The 21,166-nt window shown below is 46.8% G+C and overlaps 1 protein-coding gene across 1 annotated transcript; it reads left to right on the top strand.

Annotated features, from left to right (window-relative positions):
• Positions 1-1,387: 1,387 nt before the first annotated feature.
• Positions 1,388-20,662, top strand: BMP3 (bone morphogenetic protein 3). Its single transcript, XM_086464462.1, has 3 exons — positions 1,388-1,757; positions 13,128-14,038; positions 20,471-20,662. The coding sequence occupies exons 1-3, from the start codon at positions 1,388-1,390 to the stop codon at positions 20,660-20,662; spliced, it is 1,473 nt and encodes a 490-aa protein (XP_086320588.1).
• The last annotated feature ends 504 nt before the right edge of the window (positions 20,663-21,166 follow it).

Genomic DNA, 21,166 nt, shown 5'->3' on the forward strand with positions numbered 1-21,166 from the left:
GCCGAGCTCTGTATTCTAATCTGCAAATATGCGAGTCGGTTTTCTTACTTCCCTTCTTCAGGTTAGAAACCAAGTCATTCCTCTGAATCAACAACATATTTATAAATGGCGAAAATGCAATGACGCTTCTCTCCCACCTCCTGTGCTTTTCCCCACCAGATGTATGAGGTAAGGTACCCTTTGTGTTGCAAAGCGTATTTTGGAAGAGTCAGTGTTACATGTCCGATGGAGTGTTGTCTGATGCTGTGGCACTTGCAAGGGGGGTGAGACATTTCTGTCCTTTGGGTGGTGAAAAGAGGCCAAGGCAGGAGGCATATGAAATCCTCTTGGCCAAGCAAGGAACACCTTGCTGTGCGCTGCTGCAGTGGAGGAGTCCTGACGTGCGGGGTTTCCTTGCCAGATCCTGTGCAGCTCACAGAAGGGTTATGTGCCTGAGAGGGCTTGTCCTCCTTTCACCTGGGCACGGCGCATGTCCCTTCCCATGGGCTCCAGGCTGCTGGGGACACCTCTGCCAGCCCTGTCTGTGTTGGAGGATGACAAAGGAGGAAGCCGAGTGCCACTGAGTGTGGTTGGCCCTCGGGAGAGGTGGGCTGAGCCCCATCACAGCCAGGTTAGCATCCCTTCCGCCTGCCTGCTGTGGGCTGTGCTCTGAGTCCAGCCAAGCCTTGAGATGTTCAAGGGGAGAAGGCTGAGTGCTGTTTGACTCGTGATTTGTTTTATTGCAATCGTATTATTTTACTGCCTTTGGAAGAGGCGGGGTGGAGGTGGGAAGGCGAACGTCCCACCACCCTATTCCCTGGCTGCCATCAGGGACGTAGTCAGTGCCAGTGATTGAATTTCCAGAGTCAAGTCTCCCTCTGTCTCTGCGTGTGTGTGCGCTTTCCTTTGGGTGGTGGTTTCCCCTTGGCTCTGCCTCTTGCTCGCAGCCGGAGCCGAACGAGAGGGCGGTGTGATTGGCTGCTGATTACACAGATCAGCCCCGAGCGCTGGGACTCACACTCACACTCGCTCGCACACGCACGCACACCCCACAAAAACTCACCCGGGCTGTGCCTGCGGCATTCAAAGCGGGGAGCGAGCATCCAGCTGCACGGGGAGCAACACCTCCACCTCTCGCCAAAAAAACGACCTGCACAGCAAGGGGAATAAACACCTTCACTACCAGCACCGGGAAGGACGGGCGGTTTATACCGTGGTGCTTCCCTCCACCCCAATTTTTTCTCCACACCCCCCCCCCCGCGATTTGAGCGCGGCCGCACCCGTCGCCGTCGGGGGCTGCGTCTGCTGAAACAAACTCCGCTGGGGGGCTCGTCCCGCCCGGGTGCTGGCCGCGGCGGCCGGGACGAGGCGGACGCCGGAGCCCGCCCGACCGGGTCGGAGGGGCAGGATGGCGGCGGCCGCCCGCTGGGTGCTGTGCCTGTGCCTGGGCTGGGGCTGCCTGTGCCTGACGCTGGGGGACGCGCTGAAGGCTCGCCGGGTCGGGCTGCGGCGGCGAGCCGCCCTGGGAGGGGCGCGGGGCGGCCGGGCGAGAGCCGCGGCAGGTGACTACGGCCGGGGACAGCGGCAGGAGCAAGAGGAGCGGCGGCGGCCGGCGCGGCTGCAGCAGGGGGACACGGTGTCGGAGCACATGCTGCGGCTCTACGACCAGTACAGCGGCGGGCGGGCGGCGGCGGCGCGGCGCCAGGACCCGCCGGGGCCGCCCGGGCTGCACCTCCGCTGGGGCAACACGGTGCGCGGCTTCCGCCCGCTGGCAGCAGGTGAGTCCGGGGCGCGGCCGGGCCGGGCCGGGCTACGGGGGCCCCGCGGGCCAGGAGGGGCTCGCCGCGGGACCGCGGCCCCTCGAGCCGCCCGTAGAGCCGCCCGGGCGTGCAGGGCCGGGGCCGCGGGCGGCGGCGGAGCCCTGGGGGCGCGGCGGAGGGCGGGTACGGCGCGGCGCTGTCGCGGCCGCTCCCCGCGGCTCGCAGGGTCGGTGCGGGCCCGCCGCCGGGCGACGGCAGGACAGGGCAGAGCTCGGCGGGGAGCCCTCGGCCGCTCTGCAGGCTAACCCGGCTGCTTCGAGGCGCAGTGGGGGCAAATGGGCTGCGGTGCTGCGAACGTGGTGGTAAGGGTGCGTTCGTACCCCTGCGAGGGGTGCCGGTCCTGCGCGGCAGCCGTCTCCTCGAGTGGCGTTTCTGGTTTAGTGCTCGGGGACCCTGATGTAGGGAAGAAAATGGGAAAAGGACTGGGCAACTAATGCTTCCTGCAGAAACGGTCTCATGTTTTAGGGTGTAATGTTTGCATTGTCTCCAATATTTTAATTATTGGTTTATCTCTTTAACTGTGTATGCAGCGTCTCTGCTGTAGGATATCTGAGTGCCATATGAGGGAAGTGGAGTAGTTAACATACCCTCTCTGGAGTTTCATTTTACCGATGTTTTAGCTTCTGTTGAAACCGAGGGCTGATTTGCATGTGATAGAGCAATGGCGTGGTTTGGCAGTCTTTTAGACTATCTACAGAGTACTCATTTCGAGATGTCGGTGACAGTACTGGCAGTTAGGGGCAGCGGCAAATGAGTTTAGTTGAAGTGTAATCTGTGCGCGGTAAATACTGCATCTCAGCATCTTTGGCAGTGGTGCTTAGATCTCTCTGTGATTACAGAGTGCCATGCACGAGTGCACTTATGAAAACATAGTCTTTTTTTCATAAAGTGGAGGGAGGGCAGGGGTATTTCACCTGGCAGCATCCCAAAAGAACTGTGTCCTAGCAGAAAGGGAAGATGGCACTGTCCTGGCACTGTGTTCCCCGACTCCACTGTTATGTTTTTTGTGCATCTGACCTCTGCAAGGGCCAAATGGAAATGCACAGCCCAAACGTGACCTTCACGGGGATACGCTTTCCAAATCCACTGCATCCCAAAAAGCGCTGTTTGTGTGACAACTGTCGTGCCATACATAGCAGCCCAACTTGCCGGTCTCTTATTTTTCATTGCCCTGGTGGATTGACCTATCGGTTCTTTCATGGACAAGATCTGTCAGTAAAACTGAGTGTTGCCTGTGAGTTTCTGTGACCTGCATTGGTTCCTTCCTCTCAGAGAAAACCGAGAGCTGGGTGCCAGACTGCCCTTAGGTTTCTTTGCAAGTCATTACTTCTAATTCTTCAAAGACAACAACGTCTACTGTACGATAGCCCAGCACCCAGATCAAATACCATGAATAGTTGAATGGCATTGGGTGTCTTAGGATTCAGCCCTACAGATGCTCTCCATCATGTATTACTGCAAGTGTTTCTGTCCACAAGAGAGGCTTTAGAGTTGTAAATACACTGGGTTTGGAGGATAGAGAACTGAGACTTCCTAGTTGCTGCTCCTCCAGAGGAACTCTCTTGTCTAAGATAGCTGGTTTTTGCAATACAGAGTCAAATGTATGTTGCTTTGTTCTGAAATAAGCAATTCCCTCACTGAAAGAGAGGAAGGTATAATAAAAATAAAGGGAGGGGTATAATCCAGCAGAGTGATATTTGCTCCTTGAAGCATATCTGATTAAAGGTATTTATTGTTCTAAACCTTGAAGGCCTTTGGTTGAAATCCCATCTCTGTGGTCTTTCTTATGATATTTATACTCTTGCTCGACTTTGGGTGGCAGCAGTCCTATAAACATGCTATTCACTAATCCCTTTCCTACTTCTCCAATGCTTTCACAGTTCAAGTGCCGAAGCAATAAATTGGAAGTTGTTATAAGTTGTTTAACACTTTAATAAGTATTTATGCAAAACATTTAACCAGTTAGCTGTTGTCTTTCTCTCACCGTAGGCAGCAGCAACAGCTCATTTTGTACGGTTATTGATGACAGAAAAGTGCATTTCCAGAAAACCCTTAGATCAAATGTTCCTTGGGGCGGTGAGGGGGAGCGAAAAGGCTTTTTCTGGTTTCTGACTTCTTCTTGCGCCCGTCTGCCCAGCCAGTCCTGTGATGGAAACGGCACGTCCGCAACGTTTCCCTTTTGAGGTAGTCTGTTTCCAGATCCTCTGCCTGACTGTTGCACTCCTAGGCTGCAAATTTCAGTCTCCCGCAGGCTTCCCCTTGTGCTTCGTGTGGCTGCATCAGTTAAATTAATAAATTATGTTGCCATTACTCCTTCAGCACGTTTTACCATCCCCGCTGCCACCCCTTTGGGAGACAGCTTTTTGTCTGTGATGAGCAGAACTTCCCTAAGAATCTGCCCATTTCTCCTGCATCTGCAGCAAGAGGCCAGGAAGCAAATCTTAAGTGATTTCGTTTGCAGTTTAACCATACGTTTTGCAATTTAATCATATATTTTCAGGAGACAAACTGCTTCTTTTCTGAAATGTGACTGCAAATGTGTCTGTGAAACCTTTCCGTCCTCGTTTTTCCCCTGGAGGGCTTCTGGCTCTTCTGCAGCCCATGTGAAAAGCCTTTCCCAGATCTCCCCGGTAACCCATCAGACAAATTTTTGAGACCCTGTAATATAGCGTGTTGTGTGATGAGACCAAGAACTGGTAGGGTTTGTTAAAACTTGTCCATGTTTCTCATCTGAGAAAAGTGGTGTTGTGTATGGCAGCTGCAGTCTTGAGACGGATGGCCAACAAGAGAGGAATAAGACAAGATGAATCAGAAGCAGCACCCTAACAACTGTTAAATGCACGTTTCTCTTCCCGTGGCTCAGTCCTCTGAGGGAAAGGAAGAGAGCTTCAGCCCTCTGTGGGCACCTCTGAAGTTTCCATCCTACACTGCCCTGAAATCTCTTGCACACCAGATTTCACACCTAGGCTGGATTATTAGTGGTTTGGTGTTTGGGCTGGGGGTTTTGGCCTTTGATTTTGATTAATGTTTGTGTGATCAAGCAAATTTGTTTTTCTATTGATCTTGCTAAATTATCTCAAAACGTAATTGTTCAGTTTGAGTTGCTTGAAAAAGGAACCTTTGATGCCCGTGACAAAGCTGAAAGAAACCTCAGGCCCTAAAGCCATTACAAGTGAAGTAAGGATGTACACCGTTCGCAGTATATCTGGTTACATTCCAGCACTGTGCTCTCTCACCAAGTTGACTGCTCTAATTTGTATCTACCTATTTGAGTCAAAAACTGTTCGGCCCGTGATTTCTGTGGCAGCTGCGTTGTGTGGTGGGACGTTTCTGGGATGACACCAGCAGCCCTTGTCTTGCTTACACCAGGTCTCATGGTGAGCTCTGTTTCAGTAAAGTCCTAAGACAGAGCCTTTTCTGGTTCTTTCCCTGCAGGTACCACAAGCGTGAGTGGTTTTCTGTCCCTCGTGACTCTAAAAAGACAGCTAGGAAAAAGGTCAGACGATATGCGAGTTAGAGCTGGACACTTTGACGGTTCTGGCCAGCATACTCAAACTGTGGTCAAGTCTGTGCATCAGCTTCTGCGCATGACCGCTCTTTTCTCCTGCCGGTTAACGAAACCGCTGAGTGACTGGACCTCTAGCTGATACAGATCTGCTTACCTTCAGTGCTTCCCGTAGAGGTGTGCGGATCTGCAACTTCTGAGGCTCGGGATCTGTGGGAAAGATACGGCGTGAAATAAATAAAAGAGAGCGGAAAGATAAAAGCCTTAAACGCAATACTTTGTTTGGTTTTGAAAGCGCTTTTAATCATCGCATCGCTAAAGGAACATGTCTTGCAAATGAGTCATTTAAAAAACAGAACTTTAATTGGAGGGTCTCTCTAATGATGTATAGTAAAGCTATACAGTCAAAAATTACTTTAAACTCTTTTTTATTGACTAAATTTTAACTAATTTTATGTATTACACCTGCCCCTAGGCCAATTTTTGTGGTTTAAGAACTATGTTCTCCTCCTTTTCAAAACGCCTTTCTTTCCTTTGTTGTGGTATGAAATGCCTACGCAAACAGGGGAAACAGAGTACGGCACAGGGAAGCCAGCTAGTCAACTGGCCGCCGTCAGCCTGCAAAAACCAGTACGGGCCGAATTCGACCTCTTTGAGCTCTAGTAACATTAAGGGTCTACTGTAACAAGAGCTTTAAAAACATTCAGGCCAGAGATGCAAGAGCGTGGGTTTTTTTTTGGTTTTGGAGGGGTTTGGCTTTGTGTTTTTTGATTCTGTAGCCTTGTAAATAAAACGCAAGCAGCAGCATCCTGGTACTTGTAAGGCAGAAGGAACTTGAAAACAGTAAGCTACAATTTGGGCAGGAAACTTGCAAACCTTCTCTAAGGCAAATGGGCAGGATCTGTAGGTTTTGCCTCGCTGCACCAGACCCAGATTTTGAATTTTCTGGCTTCTGTTACCACCTGTCTCATGATGCTGTCACATACGTGAATGACGTGTGCTCGCAGTCCCCAGTCGGTCAGGGTTTGTAGAGCACGTCGCTTCACGTCCGAAGAGTTCTGGCCTCGAGGGGACAGGCTATGCACGGTTCGGTTTTCGTACACACGACCTACTGCCACCAGCTGAAGTGGAATTAATTGTGAATGTGAGAGGGAGTACAGTCGGCTTTTTGTGTTCCACTTAACAGGTCTGTGTACTTTATCGATGCAACCTCCTTACTTGTTTAGCTTATACTAGCTTTGAGTTCGATACTGTATTTAGTTTTCAGACCTGCTGTGGTCTTTCTGCTTAAAATACATAGAAGAGAGATTATTTGCCCACTGTGCAGCACATTTGTGGTGGTGCAGCATGCATGGTTGTGGTCTTCATATCATAAAATCCACATGTAAGTTAGATTCTGAGCATGCACCATCATTGTTTCTTGAAGCTCTTGATTTAAGTAGCTAATAGCTTTAATCAGAGTGGTGGGCTTTTTACTTTCTATATCAAGTTACTAGTTGCTATGAACTTATCTGCACTGCTAAAAGAATTAATAAACCCAGTTTGGCACACAAGTCCTACGCTCTTTAAAAAGAGAGAATTGGATCCTATACTTTTCATTTGCAAAATACTCAAATTGGTAAGGGGGAAGCAGCGATTAAGTAAGAGCAAAGGTGGGAGAAAAGAAGCAATCTGGCTTCCAAATTTGTGTTCCTGTTCTGGAACTCATTCCTGTTTCCAGCTCTGAACTAGCTTTTGTAGCTGCGCTATGAACCCATGAAAACAAAGTTTTACAATGGAAATGCTCTGATCCATTCTTAACTGTGCGTTGTCACAAGGGCACTATTTTAATATCTCATTTCAGTGGTGGCTAATGAAGACTATATAACTAAATAGTTCTCATTATTTCATCCTTTTTCACCCGTGGGATAGATTTGGCAGTCCATAAAAATGTCAGTGCATCCTCTATAAAGGTAAACACACCACATGTTAGCGGACTCATTCCAGCTTATTGATGGCTGTAAATGCCCCTCGTAATGTGAATATGCTCATGCCAGTGATGCCAGTCTCTGCAGACCTACTGCTTTTTTTAAAATACCTTTTTAATGCCAGTAACAGGCAATCCGTACAGCTGTGGGTTGTTGCAGGAAGGTAAGGAAGCACGGGCCGTGCCTCTGAAGATTCAGCAGGTAGTGCTACTACTTCAGCTGTAGTGCTGTGAGCTGGGTTGCTTTCTGGTCTGAGCTGTCTGTAAATAAGTTGGCGTGTCTGATACCCCAAACAGGGAGTGATGGCACACCCTGAGCTGGTGTCTGGGCTATGGCCACCTGTGTGATAGAGTAAGGCTGCTTTTCTGCTTTAGGCCTGGAAAGACTGTACCTCCCCTCTCCCCCCACCCCAGAGAGCTCTGCTGTCACTTTTGCGGGAGACCGGGGAAGTGACACTGGCCCAGTATAAGCTTTGCCACAGAGCTCCTGGGGTGTGGGTTTCATTTGAGCAAGGGGAGAGTGCACAGGTGAATAAAGACTTGCACATGGGCTGAGGAGGCCAATAAATCTGTAGCCTATTCATTTAACTGCACATGCCTTCCAAATTACATTCTACGTGAGTGCAATCAACGAGGTGTTCTCCTTGTCAGGTATCTTTCTGCCCAGCTGGTGGCTGCCGCTCCAAAGCTCTACACTGTAGAAGCGAGCAATGCTAATGGCAGAGATGTGTCGTGCAGAGCTTGATCTTGAAAATTCCTGATAGAGCTGGCAGCAACACATGGTGATCTCTTGAAAGGGAGCAGAGGTCGCCATTAAAATCTGGCTTTGGAGTATCTGAAAGGTATTCCTTGCCTGTAGCTCAGTTGCACATATTTTTCCTTTGCTTGTTTCCTCTTAAATCTTTTTCTCCTTAGGTGCTTGAGCGTTGTTGCTGAGAAGTCTCCTGTACTTCCTATTTTGTACTACAAAAGAGCAAAGCCAAGTGAGTTAGTGGAACTTACTTTAAGTAAGAAAGAACTAAAAGGCTTAGCTCAAGTAGCGGTGCTTGGGTAGAAATCTGCTGCTCGCAGAGTTGGAAAGTGTATCTAGTGAGCTAGCGAAGTTAACTGCTGCTCAAATAATACTGAGTTGCTACTGAATTGCATCGTGTGCTGCTGCTGCAAGTGAGCGCGAGGTTTACTAAGTATAGCTGCTCAGAGATAACGGACAGAATCTTGCCAAGGCAGTAAGGTGGTGCTGGACCCGACTGCGAGTTTGCTCCGGCAGCTGCCTGCGGTGCAGGGACACACAGGGTTGGTAAGATCTTACCACCACTGCCGTCTCTTAAGACCCAGCCTGGGCAGAGGGGGACATTCTGTCCAGCATCCCTCCAAAGGGTCATGTTTCAGCATCAGATCCGTGTCTGTGTTTGCAACAGACCATTTCTTGTCTGGGAGCTAGCACAAAGAAGGCTGCTGCAAAGCTGCTCTTTTCACCGTTTTTGTCTGGTATTGAAAACCTAAGAAAAAAGCTATTGTGATGTCATGATTTTCTAGGGCATAGATTTCTGGGCCGGTGTTTTTCTTTCTTCTGCCTGCAAAGCTGACTTTATCCTTCTAGACCGATAGAGGGCTTTGTTGCAAGGAGATCTCGTTGCCTTTGAGACCTTAAAGGTCTTGTTATGGAGTGTAAACTGGCCAGAGGCCATATCTCGGCCTGGTCAGTCTTCCTCTTTCTGCTGGCTGGTGAGCAGTCATCAATGGGCTTCATCCTGCAATTTGGCCCCCTCGTCCCCTCCATTTCACATGAAGCTATTGACGGCAGCATCCTAGGAAATACCATTTACTGAGCGTTGGCAAAGTATTAGAATTAAGGCCCTGCTTAGATTTGGCTTGGGTTTATGTTTGGGGTTCTTTGGGACTGGCAAAAGGGGTAAATGGGTCAATCAAACTGTTTATATGAGAGGAGTTATCAGTGTAAGACTGTAAAGACTAAAGACTTGGCTCACATCAGTCAGTAAAACTTCACTGGTGTCAGTCGAGCAAGGGGGGTGAGGCTTGTGGAAAGTGTCCCGCATCACAATGAAATATGGTTAGATGCTACTTGAGACCTCCTGACATGGGTGAAAAGTTTAAACTATGCTCCTGACCTGGGCTAATATTTTAAACTACATTATTCTGGGGACAGAATTTCATCAGTTTCTGTCCTCTCAGTTTAAGGACAAAGTTTCATTGAAATGAAATGAAATTTTCCTGAGGAAAAGGTGCATTCATAATTATTTTAAAGGTGAGTCTTCCTCAATATGTCTGTCATTTTTAAGGGTAATGACTAGCCTGGGGAATGCTTATTTCGGTGCGTTGCTTACATCTGAGAGTTGGATATCGCCGTCACACGATGGATGTATTTGACGCAGTGTTCCTCAGTTGTGACAGAAATCCGGGTTGCAGGGTTGGGTTTTTCTGAGCCGTAAGCCAGCGAATCCATAGACGTCTGTGCTGGCCATTAGTAGCTGGTCTCAAGATGATTTTGCAGACGGAGAGATCCGAAAACTTATCAGAGCCATTTGCGCTCGGAAGTCATTTGGTGAGAAAACAGCACCACCTGCTGCAAGTCCTTACTCTCGGGTTCAGAGCTGAATGCCAGGAGTGGCTTTTTGAGTTTTGCTTTTCATCGAAACTATATATTCCTCCTGTGTCTGTTTTATGCCATCTAGGGTTTCTTTATAAACAAAAGCAGCTTGTTTTGTGTTCTGCTACAATATGCTAATTTAGAACAGACAGTATTTGTTAAGTGGAATTCTTATTAAAAATTAAAATCAGAACTGGTCATTCAACATAAAGCAGTGATTCAGATCATAACTTTTTTAACAGGCGCTCATGAAGCATCATAAATTCTGGTTCCTAAGACCAATGAACTTAGTGCTCTGGCAAATTACATATTAACCTTATTGTATTAGCTATTACAAACCAAGCAGAGGTCAGGTCCTCTTGTGTGCTTAGTAGAAATGTAATAAATAGTCAGTTTTGGCTTGAGGAATTAAAAGTAGGATCAAAATTAAAAAGAATCTAGTTCCCCAGGCATAAGTAATAGCTAGAAATCGGATAGGTTTGGTATGTGAGTTTTCAGCTATTGGGAACATACCTGTGTGATCCACTGTCAGATTGGGCTGAATGTCTTCCATAAATGATTTGGCCTTTATTCCCCCTGTTTCACTGAGAAAAGTGTATGTTGTTTTTTCCCTAATTTCATGAAGTAGTGATGCCTGTGATGTGTTGGGGAGAAGGGTTCTATCTTTCTAGTGAGACCAGTTCCTGCCTTTTTAATGTATCAATTAGAATATCGATGGAAAAAAGAAGTTTAGAAAAAGAGGCCACTTAGGTTGTTAGGGTGGGGATGGGGAGGCAGAGAGAGGATACCATCTTTCGCTGGACTTGCCTGAATGGCGTTAGCAGTTGGGACGTCACAGGCTGGAAGCGCAGAACGTCACCCGGAACATAAAGCTGCCAAAGTCTTTGAAAGATGGTACTGGACATGATGTTTTCACTTGCGTGGCCGGGGGACTTAGTACAGTGTTTTTAGGGTGGAATCAGGGAGGTTGTTCTTCCATAGGTTGCTTGGAATAAAAAAATTTAAAAAAAAAAAAAAAAAAGGCATAAAACTCTTGCAAAATTCTGTAGACTGTAACTTCTCTTCAGCCTCTAGAGAGGGTTTTGACATGCTGTGATACCAAAAGAATCATTTAACTCCACATTCCCTTGTTTTCCTAATGTGTTGGGTTGTTTCCAGCCCTGTGGGGGGCTGCAGACCATACCTTTGCTTTATTATATTTGACTTTTGCATACAGTCTGGTTTTATAGATCTCAATAGCACCTTAACCTTGTATCTAGATTTCTCTCTGCTCTGAAGGACAGACATAACTGCAGTCAAAGCAGGAAATTTTAAAACAAAAATGAAAACCTTACCCCCAAGCACCCTATTGCACCCTACAGGGGATTAAAGCAGTCAGCCATCTGTTTTCACAGATCAGCCTGTGTTAGGAGTGCATCTTTGGGTTTGTGCAAGATACCTGTGGTTAGGTTGACTTCTCTAATTCCACAGCTGTGGAAACCCCGCTGTCCTCCGCCTTCTTCCTAATCAAAACAGTAACATCCCGACCATGAAGAAGGATTGTCCTTGGCTTGTTTCCATCCGCACAGAGGCAAGTGGGTGTGTTTTGCTGCCGCCCCCCCCCAACCCAAGACATTTTGGGTTGGCTCTCTTCTGGTTATTGGTGTTGCTCTTGTACTGTCCACCTACCTTCACCTGTACAAATAAATACTTTCTAATTCTGACTGGCATGAAAATGGATGAAATGTCCTAGGCGGAATGGCCAAATTTACACAGTGTGATTGAAGCGGTCCTGGGCCCAATTATTCTAGAGGGAAACTTTGGTTGTGATTAGTATTTGACGTATACCCAAAAGGCTCTTGGGCCGGTTTGTGTGTCTTTAGCTCGTTATAAATGGTGAATCGCCTGTTCCTCTGGAGCTGACATCCAAGCCTTAAAAACAATTAACGGCTATTCTATCCTGCTGTTTCTTCTCTCCAAATCTTCAGAGGCAAGCCAAATTCCTTCTTTGTGTGCAAGGCTGTTGCAAATAACTTTCTCTCCCTTCTGTGCCTGACTCTAATCTTGCCGTTGCAAAGGGCTGTAGGTCACAAAGAGTCAGTTGCGCACGTGGAGGTCACTGACAGCTTGAGGGGCCAATAAATTGGTCTTGTTGTAATGGAGGAATGGTTAATATTAAGAGGAAACATCCTTTGTAACACAGAATTTCAATTTGTCTTTTTGCTAGATTTGAAATATGCAGTACTTGCTACGTATTTTTTACCTGTTTTGCATTTTGATTTACATAGGTAGCTGTACCAAATGTTACATGGGTTGGGTCCCTCTTTAATAGTCTTTGACATCTTTAGAAGCTAGGAGTAAGCGCCACCCGGACCCAAAGTCCCTGTCTTGTAGATAAGGCCTGGATCACGGTGGAGCAGAGGGGGAGGCTTAAAGGAACTGGCTAGGCTTTTTCTTGCATTGAACAGCTTGGCAGTCGGAGCTTAAGTGACTTACCTGGCAGTACAGTTGAAAGCCTGTGGCAACACTGAGAATCGTGCCTGATTTGAATCCAGGCTTTACCACTTCTTCGCTGCCACATTGAGCCTCTACTAGGAGGGAAGCAAATCTTTTCTTTCCAGCTGAGGCTGTGGCTCAACAGGATAGTGGAAGTTTATGGACAATTCAGCGCCTACTGAAGCCAGTGGGAGCCTTTCTTCAGCTTCAGCTAGGTGTGGGCTAAGGCATGGTTCAGTGCCATTGATGTCCCAGTTGTCTCGACAAAGATGATTCTTTAATCGGGACAGGGCAGCCATAGTCATCTAAGTGCATTTTGAGAGGGAGGGCGTTGGAAATGTTACAGGAAGAGCAAAACAAAAGCACAGAACCTTACTATGGCATTGCTCAAATTTCGGGTTGATAGGTCGTCTTTAGTGCATCTGTTATCAAGCTATGTTCCCATGACATAGTTTGTCTCTTGAAGTCAGAGGAGCGGTAGGAAATGTGTGAGTATGACCTAGTTTGTCTCAAGTCAGAGGAGCGGTAGGAAATGTGTGAGTGTTTCTGGATGGAGAAGGCTGTTATGAGGAAACCAGATTGAAAGTGCGTGATCTACAGTCACTGGTTTACCAGCTTGCATGTTTTTCTCAGTAGCATCCTAAACCTGTTCCCACAGCACTGCGTGAAAATTTCTTGTGAACTTAATGTGTAACCTAGAAAGCAGCATGCTTGGTCCTTTCTCTATAACACTGTGAAATGCCCATGTTCTTATCTAAGTGTTTCTTCTTCTAGGGAGCCCTGAAAGCCAAGAGATGTACGTTTTTAACTTGACGTCACTCACAGAGTCTGAAAATGTCTTGTCGGCGTCAGTGTATTATTATATTGGTGATCTGCTGAACGCTGAGTGGAATTGTTCCCAGTCCAGAGGCTGTTCTCATGACAGGCGCGGGAAACCCGAAATTCAGATATGTCTTTCAGTTTGGACCTTTCCTTCTGTTAGGAACCAGACTCAGAGCCTGGGGCGTTTCCTAATAAGTGTCTCCGCTGCTTACCAGGATGTGCTTTCCTGGCAGTGGAAGGATATCACTCGGCTCCTGCATGAGGCAAAACAAAACAATGAACTTCTCATTGGTGTCAAAATTGATCTCACCAGCCATCAACCCTGGAAGAGGGTGCCTTCTCACTATGAACCCTACATTCTGATCTATGCCAATGATTCTGCTATTTCAGAGCCAGAGAGCGTTGTCTCTAGTTTGCAAGGGCGCCGTCATCCTCTGGCAAGGGTCTTTCCCAGGCCAGAAAGCCATGTGAGGAGCAGCCTTGGGAAGCGGCGGCAAAAACGCTCTGCAAGAGTCCTGTTGCCATTGCGGAATAACGAGCTCCCGGGAGCTGAGTACCAGTACGATGAGGATGCAAGATGGGAAGACGGAAAACCCTACAAAACCTTCCAGCCACGATTAGCAGAGAGGGTGAAGAGTAAGAAAAAGCAGAGGAAGAATCATCACCAGAAGAGCCAGACTCTCCAGTTTGATGAGCAAACACTGAAGAAGGCGAGGAGGAAGCAGTGGAATGAGCCGAGGTACTGTGCCCGGCGCTACCTCAAGGTGGATTTTGCAGACATTGGCTGGAGCGAGTGGATTATTTCCCCGAAATCCTTTGACGCCTATTACTGCTCGGGGGAATGCCAGTTCCCGATTCCGAAGGTATGGTCTTTATTGATTCTTTTGTGCTGTCTGTTACCATAAACTATGCATTTTCTTTCCTGCCTCCATAAAAGGCAGCTGGTCACCTGTTACGTGTTCAGATCTAGCAAATAAGCGATATCTTTGTCTTGTGCTGTAAGGAGTAATGGTTAGAACAGCTAGTAAAACGACAGGCTTGTAAAGTAATTAAAAAAATATTACATGGTATTAGTTTTTTGTCCAGAACCCAAATTGCTATAAAACATTTCCTGAATGGTGCTTATGATGTGTGAACTTGTTATTAACCTGTTTAATAAACATAATACAAGCCAGATCCAGAAAATTGCTTATTAGAGAGTAGTCGTTATGTCTTGAAGGAGTCTCTGCTGCCCAACCCATGCTGGGGTCAGTCAGCGTAGCACTATGTAGGAATAACGCGTGCCTCATGAGGCACAACTGTCATGATGACAGAGAGACTCTATGGAGCTGTAGGAGCATCTGGGAAGCTCTAAGCATAAACCAAAGAATCAAATGAATCGCTTCTATGACAGACCAAATGGATCCAAAAGCAATGGATCCTGCCCAACTGACTTTTGACATATCCTCTGGTTTTTATGAGGTTGTTTCATGCGAGTAGCAAGAAAGGGTGATGTGCTATTAGCCTGGTGACTTGAGGGCATGAAGTTGGCTCCTTAAAATCAAATGCTCGATGTCATTATTAGCAGCCTGGACCCCCCTGGAGTCTGCTGAGACTTGAAAGTAGGATGCGTTACTTGAGGCTAGCCTAAAGTGAGGGGTACGTGCAAATAATGCCTGCAGTAAAGGTAGGGCTTTTGGTCTTGCCGTCACCTCCCATTCAAGGGTCTTTATTCCTGCCACGGTGAAGCCTTAGCAGTTAGTTTGGAAATTTATCTGGCGTTTCGGTGGCTTGAGGACTTTGAAAATGACAGGTCTATCCTTCCTCCAACCAAAATCTAATGCTGCCAAGAGCTGATGGGAACTGACAGATGTAAGATAGAAAGCAAGAGTTGAGGTGAGACTTTGAAACACTGATTCTCCAGCAGCAAAAAGCCTAACGTATCTTCACGGAGATAAAGAAACTCTCGGAAACCAAAAGTAGAGTAATGAAGAAGCAGCTCTTTAATAAAAAGGTTCAGGTGTTGCTTGGGTGAAAGAGGAGTTTCAGCTTTGCCTGCGAGTTGTCTGTCTTTGGGTAATTCCTGTGCGGTACTACACATCAAAACGTTTTCTGACGTATAGAGCCAAATTTATTTTCTGCCATATTCAGGTTCTGCTTTCCTGCAGATAGTAGCGTTGGCCTCTGAGGTGTCATAGTTTAGCTCCATCTTCTCAAAGAAGTAGACTTGCAGTATTGGCTGCTGTTATTGTGGTAACTTAAGTGTAGTGGTCCCAATGGAGCGTTCTTCCTCCTCCTCTTCACCCCTCTGTGCTGCCTGGGATAAACGCCTACACAATATCAGACGTGGTCCCTGCCCTGGAAAAAGCTTGTAGTAGGAAAACCGTGAGAAATAAACCAGAGAGATAGGTAGGTAAATGAAGCACAGTGTTTAAATTGCTTTTCAGATGTGAAGCGGAAGGTCTGATTGCCACGAACGAAGCCTGTAGCGCAGGGCCACAAGGCCATAACCAGGACACCGTTTTTCTTGTACAAATTTCTGCTAAAAGGCCTAAATCTGTCCTTTCTGTGTGAAACTCTCTAGACTCGTTTGGGTGAAGAATTATAGCAGTAGAGCGTTATAGTTATTTAGACACCGTGAAGCTGAATATTTGCTGCCATGTACTACAGAGAGAGCTAGTTGGTTACGAGAGCAGGTTACTGAAACCCATGGGGAGTCTCATTCCCTGAAAGCAATTGGTAGATTTCTGTCTGTGTTGGAATTCAAATTGTTCCTCTTGCGTGCTTTTTTAATCGCAAAAAACCAAAATTACCTTGTTTTCCACAGAGAATGAAGAGCTAAGTGTTGTAAAAAGGTGAAGTGAGCATCCTCTAGAGCCTCTTCTTGAGCCACACATGGTATCTGGTGCTACTAATAAGACTGTGTTTGCGAAATGATGCTATAACCATCAGGCAATAACAAAACAATCTGTGCCTATGCGTATATAACATTGCCTTGCTGAGGGCGAGCTCCTAGAGTTGACAACCTGTTGGGTAATTAAGAACAGATGTGCCTCTTCCCCCCACACCCCCCCCCCACCCCTTTCCACCTCCAAATTTTCTGGCCTTACGCTTTCCCCAATTCCAACGGGCTGATTTGACTGCTGTCAAACCCACGTGTGTTGGGCTTGCGTAATGCTGCGGAGCGTGCAGGCCAGGTGGACCCGCTCCCGGGTCAGGAGTGAAAGCTCGTAGCTGACATCATTTGCCCTGCTCGTAATACATCTCTAATGAAATTCAACAGGGCAGCAAGTCTCCTGAGGATGCGTGTGGCTTAGCAGGTGCAGCCCGAGCTGCAGCTGGCCTCATTCACGGATTTGGCAGCTTGGAGTCACCTCGGCTTTTTTTCCTCCCACTGCTCCTCTCGGCCTCCCCTGCTAAAAGAAAATCCCTGTTTGCTTTTCGTGACTGTGTGCTGGACAGAGCATAGGCGGCCCGTGGTCAGTGGCCTAACTCACCCCACTCGTGCAGGGCGTTGTGCTGGTTCAGTACTCTGAGTGGGATTTGGGTTTTCTGAGAAGGCCGTGCCTTCGGATTTTACTCTGGTCACAGTTAAACTCTCGCTGGCAGAAGCAGAGTTATGCCGAAGCTGGTTATCCTCAAGAGGTCACCTTAAGGGCCGGGAGCAGAGTATTCGAGACAGACTTGAAGTTGGTACAGAGGATGTTCGGTATCATACAATACCTGTATCAAATGGAGAGGCTTCTTTTATTGTGCAATGACAGAACGTTCCTGGGCTATTCCCACTGATAACCAAGGCAATGCTTGAAATAGGTTCTGTACGATTTAGCATTTTAGCGGTACAGATTCCATATCTGAAGGGAAGGGTTTCTGATGAGACCTTAGCACATATTCAGAGGCATATTCAGAGACCTGTCTTTAATTCCGGTACTACTGGCAGCGGGAAATAGGGTCTCAATGGCTGTTTTAACTTTTTCACGTCTCATTGGCAAGGTCGGGAGATCCGTTTGGCTCCCAGTTATTTTTGCAGAGAATGCCACGCTGCAGCCGAGTTAGGAAACGAGCCTGGATGCTACCAGAGCTTTTGCTTCCTTTGACGGGCAAAAATGATACAGAAATCTGAATTGTATGCTAATCTAAGACATTTTTGAAATCCCTGTCGACTACTGCTGAGGAGTATAAGTACTCTTGTATTCAAAACAAACAAACAAACAGAAATGTCTTTCCTGAGATCAGCTGCCTAGATGGAGCGTAATGTCTTTGTAACCGTGCTGCAAAACCTGTAGCCATTAAGAGGATGGTGCAATGAGTTTTGTGTTCATATTTTAAATAAAATATCACCACACCCCTGCATCTCATTCATCTGATAGGCTAGGATAGGAAACTTGAACAGCAACAGGGGAAAAAGATCAGGCTCTGTATAATGTCAGCCTTTAAAAGGAACTTGGATCCTGAGTATACTTGAGAAAATTCCAAGTCTCCTGGGGGGTAAATGGAAGTGAGGGGTGTGCAGAATTGGCCCCGTTTGTTGTTCAGCCTTCCTGCAGGCGAAATAGGTTCCTCGTGAGCAGAAGAAAAACAGTTCAAATTGTGTCTAACATGTACATAAAGAACAGCTGAATGCTCCCCCGGGAATCCTTTTCAATTCGGTGTCAAATGGTTTCGGTTCTCTCTTGAGACTAGTTGCAACAATGTGATGTGCAAAAAATCCTTTCTGATCTGTTTCTGTTGGAATTCAAGGAACAGCTGTCTCCATAAGAAAGAACAAAAATAAGGCTGGCCTGAGTCATAAGCGATGTTGCCATGAGTAGGGACGGGTTAGACATCCCTGTATGTCACCAGAATTGGAAGTGGTTGCTCCTGAATGTACTAATGTGCTACACAAACAATATGACAAGAAAGAATATCGCAGTTACTCCTATGCTTTTTGCGTGCGAGGTCATTAAGACTTGCACTCAGCTAGGTAGATATGGTAACCCCTAAGACCAGTTTTTCCAAAAGCGAATCCTCTCTCGTTGCAGCACAACAGCCGATTGCACGTTTGGCTGGGATGGTCTTGTTCCATATATTTCCCAGTGGCATCTGACGGAGCGTATTGAACTCTCTGATTCCCAGGTTCTATGTGTAAGAGCAGCTCTAAAAAGCATTGTTAAAGTTTCGCTTTTACAAAACCAAAAGTGTTTGGCTAAAAACTGCATCTTGTGCATTTTTCATGCTTGCCTGTCTGTTGTAGGGGTACTTGGATTTGGAAGAGTTTGGAGGTTCAGAGGTTAAACTTAGTGTTTTTCATTTCTGTGAATGTGTTTTTATTTTATATATGTATATAATGAATGAATACATTACGTATTTTTATTTTTATGAGTGTATTAATGTATTCTGGGTTTGTGACCGAATACAGTTATCTCACTGGTCAGAGTAGCTTTTTATTCGTATCAAATCAAAGTGTGTTTCTATTTACATCAGTATAAATCCAGGAAACTTTGTCTTTTGGAGAAAAGTACCACCTTAATGAGGTACAACTGACATGGGATTTGGGAGCTCAGTTACTCAGCGGGGTCACTGATGACGTGTACTACAGATGAGAAGTGATTGGCATGAAGAAGGAGCAAAACAACCTAACCTTGCACGAGAGCGAACTGTAACAATTAGCATTGTGGCATAAAGAAATTCCATTCTCTTGTCTGTACGTGTTTTGTCCACTTCTGTTTTCCCTGATGCACTCGTGTTCCACTGGTCAGACTTCCCAGCCTGTGAGTTGCGACTCTTTTGCTCCCCTAATGACTCGGCCTGCTTGCACATCGACTGCCTCCCTCCCGGCCGAACGAGTTTTATGACTATATTGCAGCTTGCATCATCGCATTAAAGGTAGATGAATTTGGCAGAAGATAAACGCCTTTGCTTTCTGGCTTGTCCTCAGATACTGGAGGGACTGGGGGCAGCTGGGCTTAGATTCTCAGTGATACCAGTTTGGCTCTATGAGTCAAGAGTAAGGTTGTGATGTTTGCCTGTCAGAGCCCTCACAGGGACTTTCGCTGAAGCGGTTTGCAAATACAGGTAATTTTATTAAGGCGACAGATGCGCAGATTGCCAGTGATAAATTCACTGTCTGCAAAGCACACGCAAATTTCAGATAAGAATAATGCGGCCTGGCTATAAAACACACTAAGTTATAAAAGCAACTCTGTAGAGATCTCTGGGTTTCTCGGGGAGCACTCGGTGTAGCCCAGTGTTCAAATCTTACCCAAACGCATCCCTGTGGGGGCAAGAGAGGCTCACCCTGTTGACTGATCCCAGAAGTCTGTGATGATCCGTGACTTGTCATCGACGGTATCTTCCCTCACATCCTTCTCTCTTAAGCTATTTTTATACTATTTTTTTACTTTTCAGGTAGAGCTTGAGAGACTCTCGTCACACATATCTTTATTATGATTGATGTGAAAATCTCTTGCTTTGCTTTTAAAGGTATAGACTAGAGAAATTCAGAGCGCAGGCTCCATGAGGGGTGGTCACACCTTGAAGGAGGGTGGCTTTTGGGATGGAGGTGTGTTTTGGTATTATAATGATACTATAATGAGCAAGGTTCACCCAAAGGGCAGTATTTTGTCAAAAAATGACAGAGCGTTGGCCCAGGGTAGCAAATACGCAGCTTATCAGTAGTACCATTGCACTCACTGCCATCCGGGCGGTGGCACCGCAGAGCCTGGCCGCGGTGTCTTCGCTCCTCTCCACCCTGCTTGCCAAGTCTGTCTTAGAGTCGGTACATTGAGCTCCCCTGACGTTGCCAACACCCGAGGGTGCCTGGGGAACTTCTGTGGAATGGATTCCTCACGTACCTGCCGCACTCCACTTGTGTGTACCTTAACATGTGAACAATGCTGTACCTTTTAATATAAGTTTAATTCCCAAGTCGCCTCTAGCAGTTATTCCACACGTGTAACTTAATTGGCTCAGAAGAGACAACCTTGACTTATAGGTACACCTTGCCGCAAGGTCTGCTGCCTGGGCGTTTTCTTGGGAAGGCATGTCCCAGAGAGCCGGAGGTCCTGGCCCCAGCGGGACACTCGAGCTGAAAGCGGCGCAGCAACACTCACGTCCAGTCACCCAAAGAACTGGAGTGGGTTCAGGTTCCTTGCTGCTGGTTCGGGGCAGCTATGGCAATGACTGGAAATGGTCAAGTAGCGTTCAGATTTTCCAGCTGGTCAGCTGTGGGGTCTCCACAGGGCCCTTCTTCAAGAAATCGGTTCTGTTCTGGAGTATACGTGGGTTTGGTCTAACATGGGTGCAGTTACATTTTCTGCTGTATCTTTCTCTTGCAGGCCTTGAAACCGTCCAACCATGCCACCATCCAGAGCATAGTGAGAGCCGTCGGAGTCGTCCCGGGTGTTCCCGAGCCTTGCTGCGTTCCTGACAAAATGTCTTCTCTTAGTATCTTATTCTTTGATGAAAATAAAAACGTGGTTCTTAAGGTGTACCCCAACATGACAGTGGAATCCTGCGCATGCAGATAACGTCTCAGGAGACCCTTTTGAAATGCTGAGATGATCGCTTGCTGTTTGCGGGGGGGTGCGGTGTTTCATGATACCTACTTTTTGTTTGCACTGCCAATGCATTTCCTTTGGACAAAAAAGAAAAAAGCATAAACAAATCTAAAGAAAAAGGATAGAAATGGAATGGATTCCTAATAGCAATTCCAAGGAAAGAGAATAGGAACTTTGTTCATCTCTGAATTTGACTGAGACGCCAGTCTTGGCGATGGGGACTGACTGTTTCTTTTGAAATCGAGAGATGAAGGAGAAATTTGCAGAAGCCTCTTCGAGTTTTTACCGATCTATTTTTGTGCAAGATTCTGGAAGCAGCAGTATCCGTTAATTTTTGTCTCCTTTCTTATGGCGACTGACAGGGAGGGAAATTAGAAATATGGTGTTCTCCATTTTAAAGCTAAGCTTTCTGCCTTAGGTTATTGAGTAGTGCAGCAGGGAAGGAAAACAAATCCAACATCCTAAGAGACTTCA

Source organism: Leptosomus discolor, chromosome 4, assembly GCF_034619465.1.
Source record: "Leptosomus discolor isolate bLepDis1 chromosome 4, bLepDis1.hap2, whole genome shotgun sequence".
In the NCBI taxonomy this organism is placed as follows: Eukaryota; Metazoa; Chordata; class Aves; order Leptosomiformes; family Leptosomidae; genus Leptosomus; species Leptosomus discolor.